Raw genomic sequence first — 19,121 nt, forward strand, 5'->3', positions numbered from 1 at the left:
GAAAATTGCATAAAGGGTGATAGGATAGGAAGGAGCAAAATATAGTTAGTCTTTCACAACATGAGTATTGTTGAAGGGTTTTGCATAATGATACACATGTAGACTATGTTGAATTGCTTGCCTTCTTAGGGAGGGTAGGTGGGGATGGAAGAGGGGAGAGAATTTGGAACTCAAAGTTTTAAAAGAAGATGTGAAAAAAAAAGTTTTTGCATGCAACTAGAAAATAAGATATACAGGCAAAGGGGCATAAACATCTATATTGCTCTACAAGAAAGTAAGGGAAAAGGGGATGGGGTTGAGTGGGGTGACAGAAGGGAGGGCTGACTGGGGAACGGGGCAATCAGAATATATGCCATCTTGGGGTGGGGGGGAGGGTAGAAATGGGGAGAAAATTTGTAACTCAAACTCTTGTGAAAATCAATGCTGAAAACTAAAAATATTAAATTAATAAATAAATAATGAAAAAAAATCAGCACAACTGGCCAAATGGAAAAGAGAGTACAAACACTAATCGAGGAAAGTAACTCCTTAAAAATTAGAATTGGGCAAGTGGAAGCTAATGACTCTATGAGATATCAAGAATCAACCAAATTCAAAAGAATGAAAAAATGGAAAAAAATGTAAAACACCTTAGGAAAAACAACTGACCTGGAAAATAAACCCAGGAGAGACAATATCAGAATCACTGGACTACTTGAAAGCCATAATTAGAAGGAGGACCTGGACAGCATGTTTCAAGAAATTATTAGGGAAAACTGCCCTGATGTCCTGGAACCACAGGACAAAATAGGCATTGAAAGAATCCACTGATCACCTCAGGAAAGAGATCCCAAAATAAAACTCCAAGGAACATTATAACCAAATTTCAGAGCTATCAGATCAAGGAAAAAATATAACAAGCAGCCAGACAGAAAGAATTCAAATATCAGAGAACCACAATCAGGATTACATACGACTTGGCAGCTGCAACACTAAAGGATCAGAGGTCATGCAATATGATATTCTAGAAGGTGAAGGAGCTAGGACTACAATCAAGAATCACTTACCCGATAAAATTAAGCATAATATATCTAGGGAAAAAATGGTCATTCAATGATACAGAAGGATTTCAAGCTTTCATAAGAAGACCAGAATTATACCAAAAATTTGACCTCCAAGAGAAGCATAAACAGGTAAAAAAGGAAAAGAAAACATAAGGGATTCAATAGAACTAAACTATTTACATCCCTACATGGGAAAATGACACTTCTATTTCTTAAAAAATGTATCACTAATAGTACAGCTAGAAGGAATATACAGAGGGTACAGGTACAAGGTGAATCTGAAGGAATGACATAAAAAATTTAATGGATGAGAAAGAGGAGTACACTGGGTACATAAGAAAGGGACAGGTAGAATGGGATAAGTTATTTCACAGGAAGAGGCAAGAAAGACCTATTACAGCAGAGAGGAAGATGGGAGGGTGGGTGATGGGCATTGCTGGAACCTTACTCTCACCAGTACTGGCTCAAAGAGGGAACAATATACACAATTGTTTGAATGTAGAAATCTATCTTACCTGACAGGGAAGAGGGGAAGAAATTAGGTAAAGGGAGGTTAGGGACTGACAGAAGGGAGAGCAGATCAAAGGAGATGGTTGACAAAAGCAAAACACTGGTAAGGAGGGAAAGGGTGAAAGGAGATATAGAACAAAGAATAGGATGGAAGGAAATACACAGGTAGCAATCATAATGGTGAATGTGAATGGGATGAACTAACCCATAAAATGGAAGCAGATAGCAGAGTGGATCAAAAACCACAATCCTACAATATGTTGTTTATATGAAACACACTTGAAGCAAAGAGAAACACACAGAGCAAGGGTAAGGCACTGGGAGAAGAATCTATTATGCCTCAGATGAAGTAAAAAAAAGCAGGGGAAGCAATCCTGATCTCGGACAAAGTAAAAGCAAAAATAGACCTAGTTAAAAGAAACTACATCTTGCTAAATGGTACCGTAGACAATGAAGCAATCAAACTAGAAGAGCAAGGATTAGTGTACCTATCAGATCTATGCTCTTTTCATTATATCACACTGTGAGAGAGGACAATGTTCTAGTCTTCTCATTTTTAACCTAAATAGTTACATAATTAGGTGAAATCAATTCCTATCTTCTTCTGTAATAAAAAAATCTTCTGTTATGCTGAGAATTAGATAGGTGTTAATAAGAAATACTTTGGTCTCTTAGTTGTCAAGAAACCAACCAGCTTATTATCAACTACAGAACAGTTATAATCATTGTATTTGATAAACCTTGGTTTTTGTAACATTGCTTTCTCCAGGTTTTCCTATGTGTCTTGCCTAAAATATTAAAATAAGCTTTTAACCAGTCTCCCTGCTTTAAGTCTTTTGCCATTCCCATCCCATCCCATCCCATCCTCCACTTTGCTGCCAAAGTGATTTTTCTAAAGAGAAGGTCTGATCATGTCACCCTCCCTGCTTAATGAACTTCAGTGATTTCCTATTACTTCCAACTCAAAAATAATCTCTTTGATTTGGTATTTAAAGCTCTTCATAGCCTGGTTCTTTCCTACATTTCCAATCTTTTTACACTCCAATCTCCTCCACACTCTGTATTTCAGCAACATTTGCAATTCCTTGAATATGATACTCTATCTTTCACCTTATCTGAATGCTCTACCCTCTTCATCTTCACCTCTGAGTTTCAAGTTGAACTTGAACTTCTTCAAGTCTTAGCTCCAATTCCACCTGCTGTAGGAGGCCTTTTCACCCACTCACAGCTGCTTCCCCTATTAGAGTGCCTTCCATCAATGCTGGACATATGTTCTATCGACCTAAATATTTATATAGATAGACATATTCCCTATATATGTATATATTACCTCTATATATAGGGAATGTATCTACATATTCTCTCTTATAAGAATGTAAGCTCCTTGAGAGCAAGGATTTTTCTGTGTCCCTAGGACTCAGTAAAACTTAAAACTTATAGATGACCATTGATTAGACCTTCATCAGCATTTAAATGACAACTTTGAAGCTGTCAATATATTTGGAGTTATGCGTCAGGCCACTAAATTGCATATAAGGATGCCTGCAGACCACAAAGTGACATAGAAACCACATAACATTATTTATATTTCATTACAATTATTTTGTTAAATATTTCCCAATTACATTTCAATCTGGTTTATGCTGCACTCAGGAGTGTTGGGACCGCCTGAGCGTTTGATACCTCTAACTTAACATGGGTGATTCCATCAGATTTTGCTTTCCGAAATTAGACAATCCCTAGGATTGTCCTATACTGAAATTCTTTTATAGACTGAAAAAAAAATCAAAATAAAACAAAGCTTTCTTTTTACCTCTGTAAGTCTTTCCTTCTTCTGGCAGGATATATCCTGGAAGACAAGAATACTTATAACTTCCATCAGTGTTTTTGCAGGTAACGTTGCAAAGCTTAAGAGATGGGCAACACTCAAGATCTAAAGAATGAAGGTATAAGTAGCATAAATATTAATTACTGGTTAAAAGGTACAAATGACATCTCTCACTTCAGATCTATTCAATTTTTACTTGTCAAATTATAGAATTGTAGAACGTTAGATATAGCTTGTAATGAGAAACTGATTTGGAATTATGTAAATTAAGTAACTAACGTGTATACCCTTTGAACAACAGACTCGATTATTGGACTCATACCCCAAGGAACTTATTGACAAGAAGAAAATCCCCAGATACTTCAAAGTATTTATAGCAATATTTTTTTGTGATAGCTAAAAATTAGAATCAAAATAGATGGCCATCAATAGGGGAATGGCTAAGCAATGGAAATATTACTGTACTATAAGAAGTAGTGTGTGTAATATCATCATTTTAGTATAATAAAACATTATTGTTTTCTGTTTTGTTTCAAATTTATTCATTAAATTATAAATTAAATTAAATACTGTAGCCATTTGCTGGCACTGAGGTATTATCTAGTTGAACAAAGCTTCTTATCATATTCGGGTATACAACTTGAGGATTGCCAAAAGGGATGGTCCCACTCTGTTCTATGACAGAACTCACATTTCAACCTTCAGTTAAGGAAGAAGATTGTTAATTAAAACAAATGACTTGCAGGAAATATGTGACAATCACTAATTAGAAGGAAATGGATAGATTTTACCTACACAAGATGCTACACTTGGGTTGGCTACATAGCCAACATTGCAGAAGCATTTGAATAAACCCACAATATTAATACACTGACCAACATTATACAAGTTTCACATGACTTTATAGTCATCTATATCTGTAGAGAAGGAAAAATTAAGTGCATTTTCTGATCTGTGAAGACAGACTTCTGAAGCATCATGAAAAAAAGATTTTAATTGATTCCATCTTTATCATTTGTTTATTTCTAAATCAACTGAGTGTCATAGAGGCTTGCACCATTCTCTGAAAAAAGGTTTCAAGGAGCTAATGTAAATTTATAAGAACAAAATCCATTTTCCAGTAGATAAATGTAAGGAGATGTGAACAGGATGTTTGCAAAAGAAGAAACTCAAGCTATCAATAAAATGAGAAAAATATTTCAATTTATTAGAAATTAGAGAAATGTAAATGAAAGTAATTCTTATGTTACACCTCTCATCTGATGAAAAAGTAGAACGACAAATGATGGAGAAAGTTGCAGAAAAACAGCCACAAATGTTGCAGGCATTATCATTCCAGAAGAACAGGCACAATATTCCATTGCTGGTGGAGTTGTGAATTACTCTACGCATTCTAGAAAACCTTTGGAACTAAGCCTCCAAAGTCAATAAATTGTGAATGTCCTTTGACTTAGCAATACCACTTACTAGGTCTATACCTTAAAGAGATTAAAAAAGAAATGTATACAAAAATGTTTATGGGGGTAAAGAACTGGAAACTAAGAGGGTGCTCATCAAGTAGAGAATGGCTGAACAAATTATGTCTAGAGTATTTGACCTATTTCTTTTTTGCAATTAGTGTTTTTACTTATATTAATGTAGTCATTGTGAAAAAAGAAAAAATAGATCTAAAATACTGAAATATGAAAGTATTTTTCATACATGTTTATTATATATGTGCTTGGTAGTATAGTTTAAGATCTGATACTGCTGGCCCGTTTACTTCTGACATTGTTTCACTGGAGATTTTTGATCATTTGTTTCTCCAGAACTATTTTTTTTTCTAAATTGGTATGGCACTAAATAAATAAATAAATTGATTTACATAGTACTGTCATTTTTTTGTGTTGAGCTAGCCATGAGCAATTAATTTTCTTAAATTAAATTTGTACTTTTGGGTGAAATATTTAGGCTTTGTGTAGTTCTGCTCTTTATCATCTAGTATTCTGTAATGGTTTTTTATCATTATTGAGGTCTGTATTCTTCAAGGATTCCAAATATGCTTCAGAGCATGGAGATGCAAACTGCCAGTAGATCTAACTTGCCTAATTTATGAAGTGGTCTGATCTCAGCCTAGCTGGCTTGAGGTTTACAGGCTGCTACCTAAGGTTTAAAAATGTAGCCTTGTACCTAGTTTTTGGCTAAGGTCAGCTAGCCAGCAGGTTCTGTACTTTCAGTGTGGAAGAAATGCAGGCACTCCTCTGATCTGTACTCCTGAGCTCTGGTTATTCAGCAGCAGGCCCCAGCCCAGGTTTGTTGCCTAAATCCGAGATCATACTTCAAGGACAGAGCTGCTGGGTCACTGTTGGTCTGTCCTCCCTGCCTAGGTATTCATCAGTCCATGCTGGATCTGACTACCCATTCAGCATCAGAGCAACATAGCTACTGGCTATTATATACCTATTGCTATTACCTATCCTGCACATAGCCACAAGACCAGTCCAGTTTCCCTCCTGGAAGCTTTTGTATTGGGCTTTACTGGTTCTACTCTTTCTCAAATCCTTCATTTTCCTTTGCTGACATGGGCAGGAAAAACGACTCACTGGATTCTCCCTGGATTTCTCAAGTATGTCTCAGTCCAGTGCTCCTCCTCTACCTTTGTGGGAGTAATTGTGGGTGAAAGCTAGGATATATCCTTACACAGTCATTTTGATCAATCTGGTATATGAATAATTTGAAAATACAGTAAAGAACTGGGGAAAGGGAGAAATGTCTCAAAAAAAAACTATGGCTCAGAAGAATCCTTTTTAGGTGTGATCAGTAAAACTGCAGAGTATGTAGATGTTTAGCAAAAAGTTGTAAACATAATCTGTTCTTTCATAAATCTAAAAATTACAATATACTGCCAGCAGTAACTATTTGCACCAGAAATTTTTAGAAATTACCTGCTTTTAGTTCTTCCTCATGTTCTAAATCTGCCTGAATTTCTAACACTTATGAAATTCCTTAGCTCATCCACCAGTTGTCATCTAAAACAAGTTTAAGAGATCATAGATCTTAGAAATGCTTGGGTGATTTCTGAGTGAGACTGAGGATGCACAAAGTACTTGAAGGGAATTAAACCAAAGTAACCAAATATCTACTAAGTGACTACTACTAACAGTCTATTATGTGTGAGGGGAGTAAGTCTTTACCTTAGGTGTAGATACTGAAATGTCCTAAAGAGCAGCTGACAAGGTAGAACTTGGACCAGTGGTTTATGATGGAGGTGGCAAGTATATCTATAGGATAGGAACAGCACACTCTAGTGGTAATCAAAAGAAGAACACAGACATACAGGGACACAATAGTAATATGAAGGAGATGGTATGGAATACAGATGGCACTGGAGATATGCCACTGAATGAAACAGAGATTGGGAGAACATTAGGATTAAGAGCACCTAGCTTTCTTTCCTCAAACTCTCGGCTTGATGTCTAAGGTTCAGGGTGTGTGTGTGTGTGTGTGTGTGTGTGTGTGTGTGTGGTGGGGGTGTGTGTGTGAGAGAGAGACAGAGAGAGAGAGAGAGAGAGAGAGAGAGAGAGAGAGAGAGAGAAAGAGAGAGAGAAAGAGAGAGACAGGACTGATAAGACTGATAATCTTGAATTTGATCCCAGCTTTCCAGTTATAGAGATGGTGATCCATGTAATTTCAGTTAACATTTAAAATAAAATTCATTTATTAATTAATTTAAGGAGCTCAATGCTTCTTATCATTGAAACCTCAAATCTGGAGCACAGTTAACTTGTAATCCATCAATTGGCCTAAAACTACCTTTACATTATATGTAGAAAAGGGGCTTCCTAAATAAAATTAATAACGTAAATGTGATTTAAAGTTATTCCTTCCATATTGGGATTTTTACCATGGTGGTTTCAATATATTGTAGGACAGCATAAGAAATTTAATGGGAATTTTTGGGGAGTTTTACAGAAGTCGCGGATGACACAAAATATATGTGTAGTATTGCATGATACATGTGTAATATTGTTATATACACTATATTCAATATTTTGTTCCTCAAACTTGTTTCATTTTTTAAATTTTCATATTTAAAAAAATTTTTTCATATAGTATTTTTGTTTAACATTGACTTACATATAGCCTATGACCAAATACTTGACCCAAATTTTACAATAAAGTACTGTAAATACCCCATAAAAGGAAAAGAAAAAAAAAAACAAACTTCTCTGGTACAAAGAAAGGGTCAAAAAATTTTACACAGATTGTCCAGACCATGGGGACTCTATGGCCTTAACTCCCCATGATGTGGAAGGGACTACTGTATGTAACATATTTAAGCATATTTAAATTAATGAAGAAAATGTATTTGAAGATACTGGTCATATTGAAATTATTTTTATGTAAATAGAAGGATTATCTATTTATGAAAACAGACCTCACTAATCCTTTACTTGTAGAATACTTTGTTAGCAATTAGTTTAAATTTATAATACTTTTTGAAAGAAATACAAGAGAATCTATTGAAATGTTAAATTATAAAATCAAGTTTTCCTTTGAAAATATTAAATATTTAAAATAAATCATGCTTATCATTAATTCAGACCAGTATGTAGATTCATACCTCTTCCATCTGTGGCATATCCAGGGCCATGAGGACAAATCTTTTTGTACTGGATAGTTACAGGAAGTGGGCAAAGTTCACATTGGTTACACCAGCCCCATCCTTCATCACAGCAACACACTGACTCTGTGACAAGGTTCTGGCTACTGGAAGCCATGTGACTCATTGATTGAAGAAGTTCAGCAAAACAGAATCCTTTTCTGTCATCTGCATAAATAAAGTGCAGGAAAAATGCAGTCACCATAAAGGCCTATGAATTTTATTTATTATCAATGTTTACAAATAAACCTTAAATATATCTGTCAATGATTGTTGTCCAAAAAAATGGTTTGCAGCAAGCATTTTAGCTATAAGTATCTCTTTCTTCAAAAAGTTTCCCAAGGACAATTACTGTGTAGTTCAAAGGCCCTATTTAAGGTATTAGAGAAATTTTCTCTTATAGGTAATAGAGATTATAACCTTTGCTTCAGTATTAGGATGATATTGCCATGGACACTTGGTTAACACGTTGAAGCACTGGGATTATCAGGTGCTTCTTAAAGCTAAAAAACAAAACAAAACACTCCTTTAACCAAGTTTACTAGATTTGACTAAACGTGATAAGGTAGTTAATTGCTCTAAAAGAACTGCCTCAGTAACCACGGGAACTCCCTTCTAGTCCGCATGGTTCACCTGGTAATTCCTACTTTTTCTTTTCCACCAAAACCAGCAGTTGCCTATCATATTTTCCTGATCCCTTATCATATTGCTTCATGTCACCTTGATCCAATGTTTGTTAGGGCTGGAATTAGAGATAATAGGTCCCTTGCTTCCTTCCACAATCCTAGTTCCTCATCTCCCACCTCTGCTCTCTTTCCAGAGATCCCTTCCTTCCCCTCCCCTCTCACTACACTCTCCCAGTTTCTATCCTTCTGATTAATTAGTTTGTGGGGAGCCATCCAGTGCTAGTAACATGGATTCTTCTCAGTACATGTGACGAGGACTTTTACTTTCATAATTGGACAAGAATAAGAAGATATGCAAGTGTAGCACACACCCACACCAAAAAAAAAAAGACTTTTAGAACAGATAAATGAAGCCTACTGGAAAGAATGTAAATATTCAGTTTGTGATTGATCCACTGACTAAAGAGAGCTTATGTATGTAAGAGGGGGTAGGGACCTTCTGTGCAGGGGTTTTGAGAGAGCTTGTAGCACGTGTGAAGGTAGGCCGGGCTGCTGGGAATAGAGAGGCCACAATGATGCTGCCTCAACCTTCTGCACCTGGAAGAGCTGCTCAAAACTAAAAGAGGAGGTGTTTCAGCAGATTGGTTGCTGTTTACTTTTGCATTGAGAAGAACTGATAGTTATTTTTGCCTGGCCCTCCTCCCTCCTCTTTCCCTAGTCAGGAAAGCATGTGTTAAGTCCAAAGTCTATTTCTTTTCTTTAAAATTCGTTTATATTTCCATTCAATTGGTATTGAAAACTGATACAAGAGTGATAGACACCAGAAATTACTAATTTTTATGTATTTCAATATTGGTAAAAGGATATGAGAGACAGGAATTAAACATACAGAAAAAAGATTCGCTGTCTAAAGTTGCTAAGAACTTTTTCTCTGGAGTCTGGAATAAAATGAAAAAAAATCTTACTGATATATGTTTCAGTTCAAAAAGAGGGGCAGAATCATGAATCTATTTTCTCCTAGAAATAAAGAATGAGCTCAGTTGTAGTTTCTATCTGGCAAAGGAATCGGGGTTGGGGCCTTCTCCATTCTCCTGCTCTGGCCACGAGGGTGATGACTAGAGACAAAGTCACACTGAATGAGGGGAGTAGTAGCTGGAAAAGGCTGGTGAGATCGACACTTCAAAGATGGGGGCAAAGGGAGAAGGAGGAAAAATCCTTCGTCCTTCAGCAGTCAAGTAGAATCTTTTCACTTAATACAAACAAGCACTTAAAGACATACCTACATGAATGGTGGTATTTGTAGCATCCCAAGTTTAACCTATAAATTTATTTTCTCTTTTAAAAAAAAAGTTAGCAAAGATGGGTGATTTAACAAGAGCTACAAAATATGGGAAAATATCATATAGTACTATATTTCAGGTGCACTACTAAACTACAATAGGCATTTCTGAACGGGCCCAGAAATATAATCCACCTTTTATTGCACTGTTTTTATGGAAAATGCATTCGTAGTCCACAAGCTAGTTTCAAATAATCTTTTTTGGGATAGAATCTATTCCTAAGTTGAGGTATAGTGTGATTCAGAAACAGACTTAATTTTGTCCAGTGTTCTTCATTTAGCAGTGATTATAGTAAAATTATTTCAACTGAGCATTTATTAAAAGTCTGCTGTAGAGGAGAGACTGTGCTAGCTACTAGACACAAAACCTTGAATTCAAAAAGCTGACTTACAAAGAAATAGGGACGCTATGACATGTACATACATAAAGAGTAGAAGGTGATGGGGTTAAGGAGGGATACAAAGTGCTCACAGAAAATTTATGGAAAGAGTGATTATTGACCAATTTCAGCTAATGGTAAGGGAAAACAATGAAAGAAGTGGGACCTACTCTAGGTCTTGAAGTAACTTCAGGCATTGGATGATAGATTACATAAATACTGTACATGAAAGCAGGAGAGTACAGCACAAAATCAATGAATAATTCATTTACATGTGACTGATTGGTTCAATCAACCCTCACCCCAAAAGAAAAAGAAAAAAGAAACCATGCCTTGATACCTTTATCAGGTCAAAGAACATCTCAGTTGAATCCATCAATCATACGTGTGACTTGAACAAGACCTAGACATCTCCATTGAATTAATAACTCAAAGACATTTGAGCAGTAATTAATTCTATTTGGATTCGCTGAGGGAACTTGGTCTCTCACTGTGGGTTTTGTATCAAACCAACAAGTTAGTTCACATCAGGCATTTGAATTGTCTAGCAGTTTAATGATATAAGCCTCCAGCCAAGCCTGAGAAGAAATCATTTGAGGGAGGGTGAGGAAAGCAATTCCATCTCTCTGCCACATATTTTGATCAAGAGAAAATCTTTTGAACTTTGGAAGGCCAGAGGATTGCATGTTGTCTCCCTAGCTTGACTATAAGCTCCCTAACAGCTGGGACTATTTTATTGTGGTTATTTTATTTTGTCCTTCTTTGTATCCTGCAAACTTAGCACAGTTCTTAGCTTATAGTAAGTGCTTTAATAAATGCTTTTTCACAGGCTATAGAAAAAGAAAAGATCACTAAGAGCCAGTCTAGTTTCATCTAGAACAGGTCATGCCAGATTAACTTCATGTCCCTTTTTGCTGGGGATGTTATAGCCTGGAAGATCAGCAGAATGCCTTATATATGTGGGCTACATACAGTTATGTCACAGTACAAATAGGTAGATTTGGAAATGGCTGGATCCAAGGAGTATTCACTAAGCGGCTGACGCAAACTTTCAAGTGTTCAATAGTTCTCTGCTTTGTTATGTGCTAGTAAACATTTTTATCAATGATTTTGTAAAGTTATAAATTTTGCACATTAGATAAAACTTCAAGTAATGACTAATAATTTAGAATGGAGTCAGAATTTGCAATTACAGGGTAGAATGCTGAATTTAATCTAATTAGATAAAATTTAATAGGAAAAATGTAGAGTCATACTCAGACTAAAAAAACAATTTCACAGATTTAAGATATGGGATAAGTAGTGAGGTGGTAGTTTATCTGAAAAAGGAAAGATTGGGGGTTTTAGTAGGCTACAAGGTCAGTATTAGGCAGTATTGCAAAATAGAAGCCAACACGGCTAATAATATAAATCTGGCTGCATTAAGAAAAACACAATGACCATGACTTTGGGAGACAAGTCTCACTGTACTCAGCCCAGATCAGAGCACATCTTGAAGACAGTATATTATTCTCATTACCACACACTATGTTACAAAGGACGTTGGAAAGCCAGGGAACATCAAATAAGCACAATTAGAACAGTGAAAGAATTATAGTATGTTCCATATATTGATAGGTTGACGAAACAGGGGATGTTTATCCTAGAGAATACTTAGTGGGGCATATGATAGCAATTTTTAAGTATCTGTCTTAATTAATGTGAATAATGAATCCCATAAAGTGGTCATATATATTCAAAAGTAGTCATGTGTATTCAAATCTGTACTGCTAGAAGTTAAAATTCTGTAAAATATGATAATTGCTTGCAGTGCAATGAATATATGTTATGCTTGGCTCCAAAGAACAGAATCATAAGCAATATTGCAGAGGCAGAGGAAAACCTTAACTATTAGAGCCACCTCAAAGTGGAATGGGTTGTCTGAGGAAGTAGTGGTTTTTCCCCTTAGCAAGGAATGACGACTTGGTTATTTTGTAGAGGGAATTCTTTTTCACATTTGACTTGAACTATGAGGTCTTCCCAATTCTGAGTTTCTATATTTCTGATTCGATAACTAGGAAGAAGGTCATCAATGACCATGGGAACAATTACAGAATTTTAGTATAGTGATGAGATCTGAGGTCAGAATGCAAGCAATTCAGGAATGAGTAGGAAGGGATTGGAGACAGTGTTTGTAGACTGCTATTTCTAAAAGTTAGCAGCAAAGGAGAAAAAATATAGATTGACAAGGTCAAGGGACGTCAAACAAGAAATGAACATGTTTGTATTCGGGGCAGAAAGAAACAAGACAGAGAGAGACAGACAGGAGGGGAGGGGAGGGAAGCGGAGGGGAAAGGAGGAGAGAAAGAGTAAAGATCACAGGTAGAAAAGTATAACTTTGAAAAAAAACTGTTAAGATTGGAGGAAAAGAGAAGATGGATGCAGATCATAACATGATAGGATAATAGGTAAGTTGGGAGGGACTCCATAGGCAATCTAATCCAACTCTCTCACTTTATAGATGAGTAAACTTGGGCCCAGGGAGGTTGAACGAGTAAAAAAGTTTGGATGTATTCAGGTTACAAGATCACAGAATGTCAGAGAAGAGATCTCAGAATTCTTCTAGTCTTAACCTTTGCTGCAAAAGGAATGTTCTCTACACTATTCTTTACTGGAAATATGCTAATTATAGGGAACCCACCCATCCTGAAGTATTCCACTATTGTTTTGTTTTGTTTTAAACTCTCAAAGTACAGGCGACATGTTGAATGAATATTTAAAAGAGAAGCTCTGCTTTAATATGTTCATTGATTTTATACTGCGATACAGTACTGCCTGCAATGTTCTGAGTACCTTGATTTGAATGTCTAGCTTCATCAACCCTGTGGGGCAAATTGGTTATACTGTTATATTAGCTAGTCATACTTGCTTTCTATATTTTCTTCTATGACTTTTATTTCTCTTAAAGATAATGTGTACTAGTATCATATAGTTCCTACAACTAAGACTTAATTTTTCCAAGCTTATTGATAGTAGCATGCAGAACACCAGAAGAATTTCTAGATAGCCCTCTTCTTCATTAATCAGGAAGCAAAGAAAATAAGAGTATATTCTTTATATTTCTATTCATTGGTCTCTTGCTCATAATCTGTGATTGTACATTATTTCTCCCTCTCATATAAGGCAAACAACTAATTTGTGGTTGGGTTAAGAAGGCAGCTGCAAATGACCTAATTTAGACTGTCAACGTCTTCTGGTACTTATCAGTCTACATCCCAAATTGAATGACAGAAAAGAAAAATCAACTACTATAGATGGGGAGGGATAAAATCTGCTAGCAATAGTTACAGTTCCAGCAATAACATTGTGAGAGTCAGGCTTGGGGTAATAACAGAACTCATGACAAATGCTTGTCATGTAAAGTAGAAAATAAGGTAATTTGCTGAGAAGTCAGGCAGAGAAAGTATAGTCAGAGGCTTGAAAGGAGAGGGTTCAGAACTGTCATTGTGTGGTATATGATAGGTAATCAATTAAGAGATGATTAAAAGGATTGCCATATAGCAATGAAGGCCTAGTTGAGGGCAGAAAGCTTGCATTTTTAATGTGTATAGTCAATACATTTAACAATCTTGTATGTATTTTCCATTAATTTTTTATGTTCATTCTGTATACAAATATATACATATATGTAGTTATCTCTATCTTAAACATAAATTATCTTCTCTGAAAGCAGGTTCATTTTTTGTATTTGTATTCCCAGCACTACAGTATACAGCAGTGGGCATAAGATTGGCTTGCTGATTGCTTACATCCTCCAGCAATGGAAAAAAGGGAAATGTTTGATGGAGGTAACCCCAATTTGAGGACTGGCAGAAAGGGAGAAGTTGAAAGAAAAAGGAATAAGAACAAGGGATTTAAAAGTAGAATGCAGTGTTTTAATGGATGATGGACTAGGTGACTAATGTGATCAAGGAACCAGAGGTCCTGATTGGGATGAAGAGCATATTGAGGAGGGCAAAGCAGTGGAAAAGAAGTAGAAAGGAAAGAGACTGTACATTCAAGATCTCAGGTAGAACATCTTTGCTTTTTAATGAGGACTACGGTATGACTACCTTTAGGGTGGCTGAGGAGTGTGGTGCAGGAGACAGAGTTCTGACTCTGGAGTTAGAGAACATGGTTCAAATCCTGCATCTGATTATTGCTAATTGTGTAAACTCAGGTAAGTAACAACATCCCTGGACCTCAGCATTCCTACCTGTAAAAGGAGGAAGTAGGATTAGATAGACACTGAGTTCCTTTCTAGATATGTGATTCTATTTTGAAGGCCCAAAAGAAGTCACAAATGGAAATCTTTTCTTTATACTTGACACTGAACTACTATGGAAAATGGATCCTGAAGAATTTACTCTAGATATAGTAGGGTAGGACAGCACAGCACAGTGGAGACAAAGCTAGCTGTAGGGTCAGGAAGACTTGGATTCAAAGTCCCACCTCTGGGCTACTAGATACTGTGCAAGTTATTTTATTTAACTTTTCAGTAAAACTTTTCATAAACTTATAATTTGTGGAAAAGTTGCCAATTTCCATTGGCAGAGAAAGTTCTTTTGCATGAATTTCCTATATGATAGAATCACATGCTGATTGAAACTTTTTTTAAAGTGGCAATATCAAAATTTTATAATATTAGGAGTGTGTTTTACATTTAGCTTGTTTTAAAGCAGGACTATAGTGTTTTCAAATAGAACTGAGTAGTCCTTTGATGCAACAGGAAGTGGATTTTAGGGAAAGTGTTTTAAGGAAATATAAGAGAGGAGTGATCTTGGGGCTATTCTGTATTACCTGACAAGTTATTTAGCCTCTTGGAGCCCAGGTTTCTCACCTGTAAAAGGGATTAGTCCAACTCCCTCATTTTGCAGATGAGAAACTAAGGGATCTCTAAAGTCTCTTCTGTCTCTGAATTCTATGAATATCTTTATGTATAGCCAATATCACACAAAATTAGTTGGTGGTGCTTGTTCAAAATGATGTAACTTCATAAAAAATTATAGCTCATGAAGAAGTGTACTAACATGAATGTACTAAGCGTAGCAAACATGATGGTTTTTGTTATAATTCTTGTCTGCTGGAATAGCTATGCTTTTGCCAAACTATGTCTTGGGTGGGTCAATATTCCAAATTTGAAAAGAGACAGCTCATTTATGTGAGTGATAAAAAAATAGCACATCAAATAAACAATGTTAAATTAATTTCAGCAATTGAAAACATATATGTACAAATTAGCGTTGGTATAGTGGGAAGAAAATTGCATTTTAGTATCATTATAAGGGTTTGAAGATAAATACAATATAGTGTATAAAAGTCAGGTTTGTGCAAGATGATGTTACTTAATCAATTTAAGAATTTAATTCCCATCTTCTTAAAATTTATTTATTTTTTGAATAACCAAGTTCTTTAAATTTATTTTTAGTTTTCAACATTCAATAAATTTTCTCCCCATCTCTACCCTCCACCCCCACCTCAAGGTGGCATGCATTCTGATTGCCCCTTTCTCCAGTCTGTCCTCTCTTCTATCACCACCTCCCCCCATCTCCTTTCTTTCTTGTAGGGCAAGATAGATTTCCATTCCCTAATGCCTGTATATTTTATTTCCCAGTTGCATGTAAAAACATTTTTAAACATTTGTTTTTAGAACTTTGAGCTCCAAATTCTCTGCCTTCTTCCCTCCCCACCAACCCTCCTGGAGAAGGCAAGCAATTCAATATAGGTTGTACATGTATCGTTATGTAAAACACTTCCATGATAGTCATGCAGTGAAAGACTATATTTTCCTCCATCCTATCCTGTCCTCCTTTATTCAATTTTCTTCTTTGACCCTGTCTCTTTTCAAAAGTGTTTGCTTTTTGACTACCTTCTCCTCCAATCTGTCCTTCCTACTATCATCCCCCCCTTTACTGCCTTTCCCCCTACTTTCCTGTAGGGTAAGATACCCAATTGAGTGTATATGTTATTCCCTCCTTAAGCCAAATCTGATGACAGCGAGGTTCGCTCATTCCCATTCATCTATCCCCGTCTTCCCTTCCATTACAACAGCTTTTTCATGCCACTTTTATGTGAGATAATTTACCCCATTCTATTTCTCCCTTTCTCCCAATATATTCCTCTCTTGCCCCTTATATTTTTTAGATATCATCCCTTCATATTCAACTCACCTTGTGCCCTCTGTCTATATACATATATATATATATGTATACACACACACACACACACATACATACATATATATATGTATATGTATATTCCCTTCTTTCTGGCTACTTGCAATATTTTCTACTTGACCTGGGAACTCTGGAATTTGGCTACAATATTCCTAGGAGTTTTCCTTTTTGGGATCTATTTCAAGAGGCGATTGGTAGATTCTTTCAATTTCTATTTTACTATCTAGTTCTAGAATATCAGAGCAGTTTTCCTTGATAATTTCTTAAAGGATGATGTCTAGCCTCTTTTTTTGATCATGGCTTTCAGGTAGTCCAATAATTTTTAAATCATCTCTCCTGGATCTATTCTCCAGGTCAGTGGTTTTTCCAATGAAATATTTCATATTGTCTTCCATTTTTTCATTCTTTTGGTTCTGTTTTACAATTTCTTCATTTCTCATAAAGTCACTAGCTTCCACTTGCTCCATTCTAATTTTTAAGGTGTTATTTTCTTCAGTGGTCTTTTGGACCTCCTTTTCCATTTGGCTAATTCTGCCTTTCAAGGCATTCTTCTCCTCATTGGCTCTGTGAAACTCTTTTGCTGTTGGGGGTCCCTGACCAGCAAGGACCCCTATCTCAGTACGCAATGATGAGGCAGGAGTCAGGGCAGATACAACTCTGATTTATTGGGAGACATTATCCAGTTTTATAGGGTTTTGCACTACATGAGCAGAAGCAGGTGTTCAAGGGATAAGGGGATGACAGCATGGGAAGATTGATATCGGGTGGGAAGAATCTGGATTGTTGCAAACTATGGTTCCTACAGGTGTATGGGAAAAATTAGGGGTGTAGCAAGATAGTTTCTATGGGAGTATGGGAACAAAGGGGGGTGCTGTCCTACAGTATCTATGGAGACATGGGAAGGCTCAGGTATGTAGACAGCTGATATCAGAGCTGTATGAGCTATGTGAGGCACGGGGCAGGATGCCCTTGTAAAGTATCAAAGATGTTCCAGTAAGTAAAGTATCAAAGCATTGTTGTGTTAGGCACTGGTTCAAGAGCATTAGGTAATGGCCAGCTGGGTTCCTCCTTCTGGGCTTGTGAGTCCCTTGTGGATGGACTCTGCCTGCATGTGTAGGAAGACTACAGGGGGCTGTTAAGGGCGGAGGCCCTCCCTCTGGGCACCTGCTGTTCCAGCTCCTACTAAGCCTGGTGCCAAGTGCTAGGGTCTGAACAGCCCCAGGGTCGGCACCAACCCCTTACATTTTGCCATTTGAGTCAGTCTATCTTTGAAGGTGTTATTTTCTTCAGTATTTTTTGGGTCTCCTTTAGCAAGTCATTGACTTGTTTTAAATGATTTTCTCACATCAGTCTCATTTCTCTTCCCAATTTTTCCTCTACTTCTCTTACTTGATTTTCCAAATCCTTTTTGAGCTCTTCCATGGCCTGAGACCAATTTGTATTTTTCTTGGAGGCTTTTGATGTAGGCTCTTTGACTTTGTTGACTTCTTCTGGCTGTATGTTTTGATCTTCTTTGTCACCAAAGAAAGATTCTATAATCTGTGTCCTTTTATGCTGCCTGTTCATTTTCCCAGCCAATTACTTGACTTTTGAGCTTTTTTTCAGGGCATGACTACTTTCAGAGTGGAGGGTGCTTTGTCCCAAGCTTCAGAGGTTTTGTGCTACTTCTATTCTGAGGAGGGGAGAGTCCTCTCCTGGCCTGTGAAATACAAGGAGGACTCTCTCTCCATATCCACCAAAAGCTCTGCCACACCAGTGCTCCTGCTCCCCCAAGGACCACCAACCAGGAATGCCACCCAAATCCAACCAGGGTAAAGCAAGAGAATGCTCCCTTGGCACCAGCAAAGAGATCCCTGCTCTCCTGTTCTCATCAGCCATTTGATTCCCCACCTGTGGGCCTGGAGCTGCGGAAGCAGCCCCTGCTGCTGGTGCTGCCACTGCCACAGCTGCCTCCACCACTCCGGGGCTTTTCTGGACTTTGCACTTCTCTCACTCAGGTCCAAGTTTTCCCACCGGTCATGCTCATTTGTCTTTGGCGTGTGTGGGTTGAGAAATCTGCAAACTGCCACAGCTCGGTGATTCAGGGCCCTGAGGCCTACCTTATCAGGTCTACTCCAGCCTGGTCTCTTTGGGCATGGACCATGCTGGTCTGTGCTCCACTCCCAGCATGGTGTGATAGACCCTTACCAGTAACCATCCAGGCCATCTTAGGCCTGTCATTTTGTGGGTTCTGTAGCGCTAGAATTTATTAAGAGTCATTTTTAGGTATTTGGAGGGATTTGGGGGAGAGCTCAGGCGAGTCCCTGTTTACATGCTGCCATCTTGGCTCTGCCTAATTCCCATCTTCTTAAAAATTTAAACTATATTTTCTTCTCAGTTAGCTAATAAAAATAGTTCATTAACATGTATGTTTTCTAGTACTGACAAACAACATTAAATCTCCAAGGTTTAAACTGCATATCATAAGTATTGTTATGTAAAATTGTTCGGGCTCAGGAAATCAAATTTTGAAGTGTCACATTTATTTTTCATTAATATTAGCACAGATGACCTTATTCA

The 19,121-nt window shown here is 37.0% G+C and overlaps 1 protein-coding gene across 1 annotated transcript in view; it reads right to left on the reverse strand.

The window, feature by feature from the left end:
• LOC118840222 (fibrillin-2-like) overlaps window positions 1-19,121 on the reverse strand; it is a 154,462-nt gene that overhangs the window by 33,420 nt on the left and 101,921 nt on the right. The window contains 3 exon segments of the mRNA XM_036747721.1: window positions 3,367-3,486; window positions 4,173-4,298; window positions 7,985-8,191. Coding sequence (XP_036603616.1) covers window positions 3,367-3,486; window positions 4,173-4,298; window positions 7,985-8,191 — 453 coding nt within the window.

This window comes from Trichosurus vulpecula, chromosome 1 (genome assembly GCF_011100635.1).
Source record: "Trichosurus vulpecula isolate mTriVul1 chromosome 1, mTriVul1.pri, whole genome shotgun sequence".
NCBI classification, from domain to species: Eukaryota; Metazoa; Chordata; class Mammalia; order Diprotodontia; family Phalangeridae; genus Trichosurus; species Trichosurus vulpecula.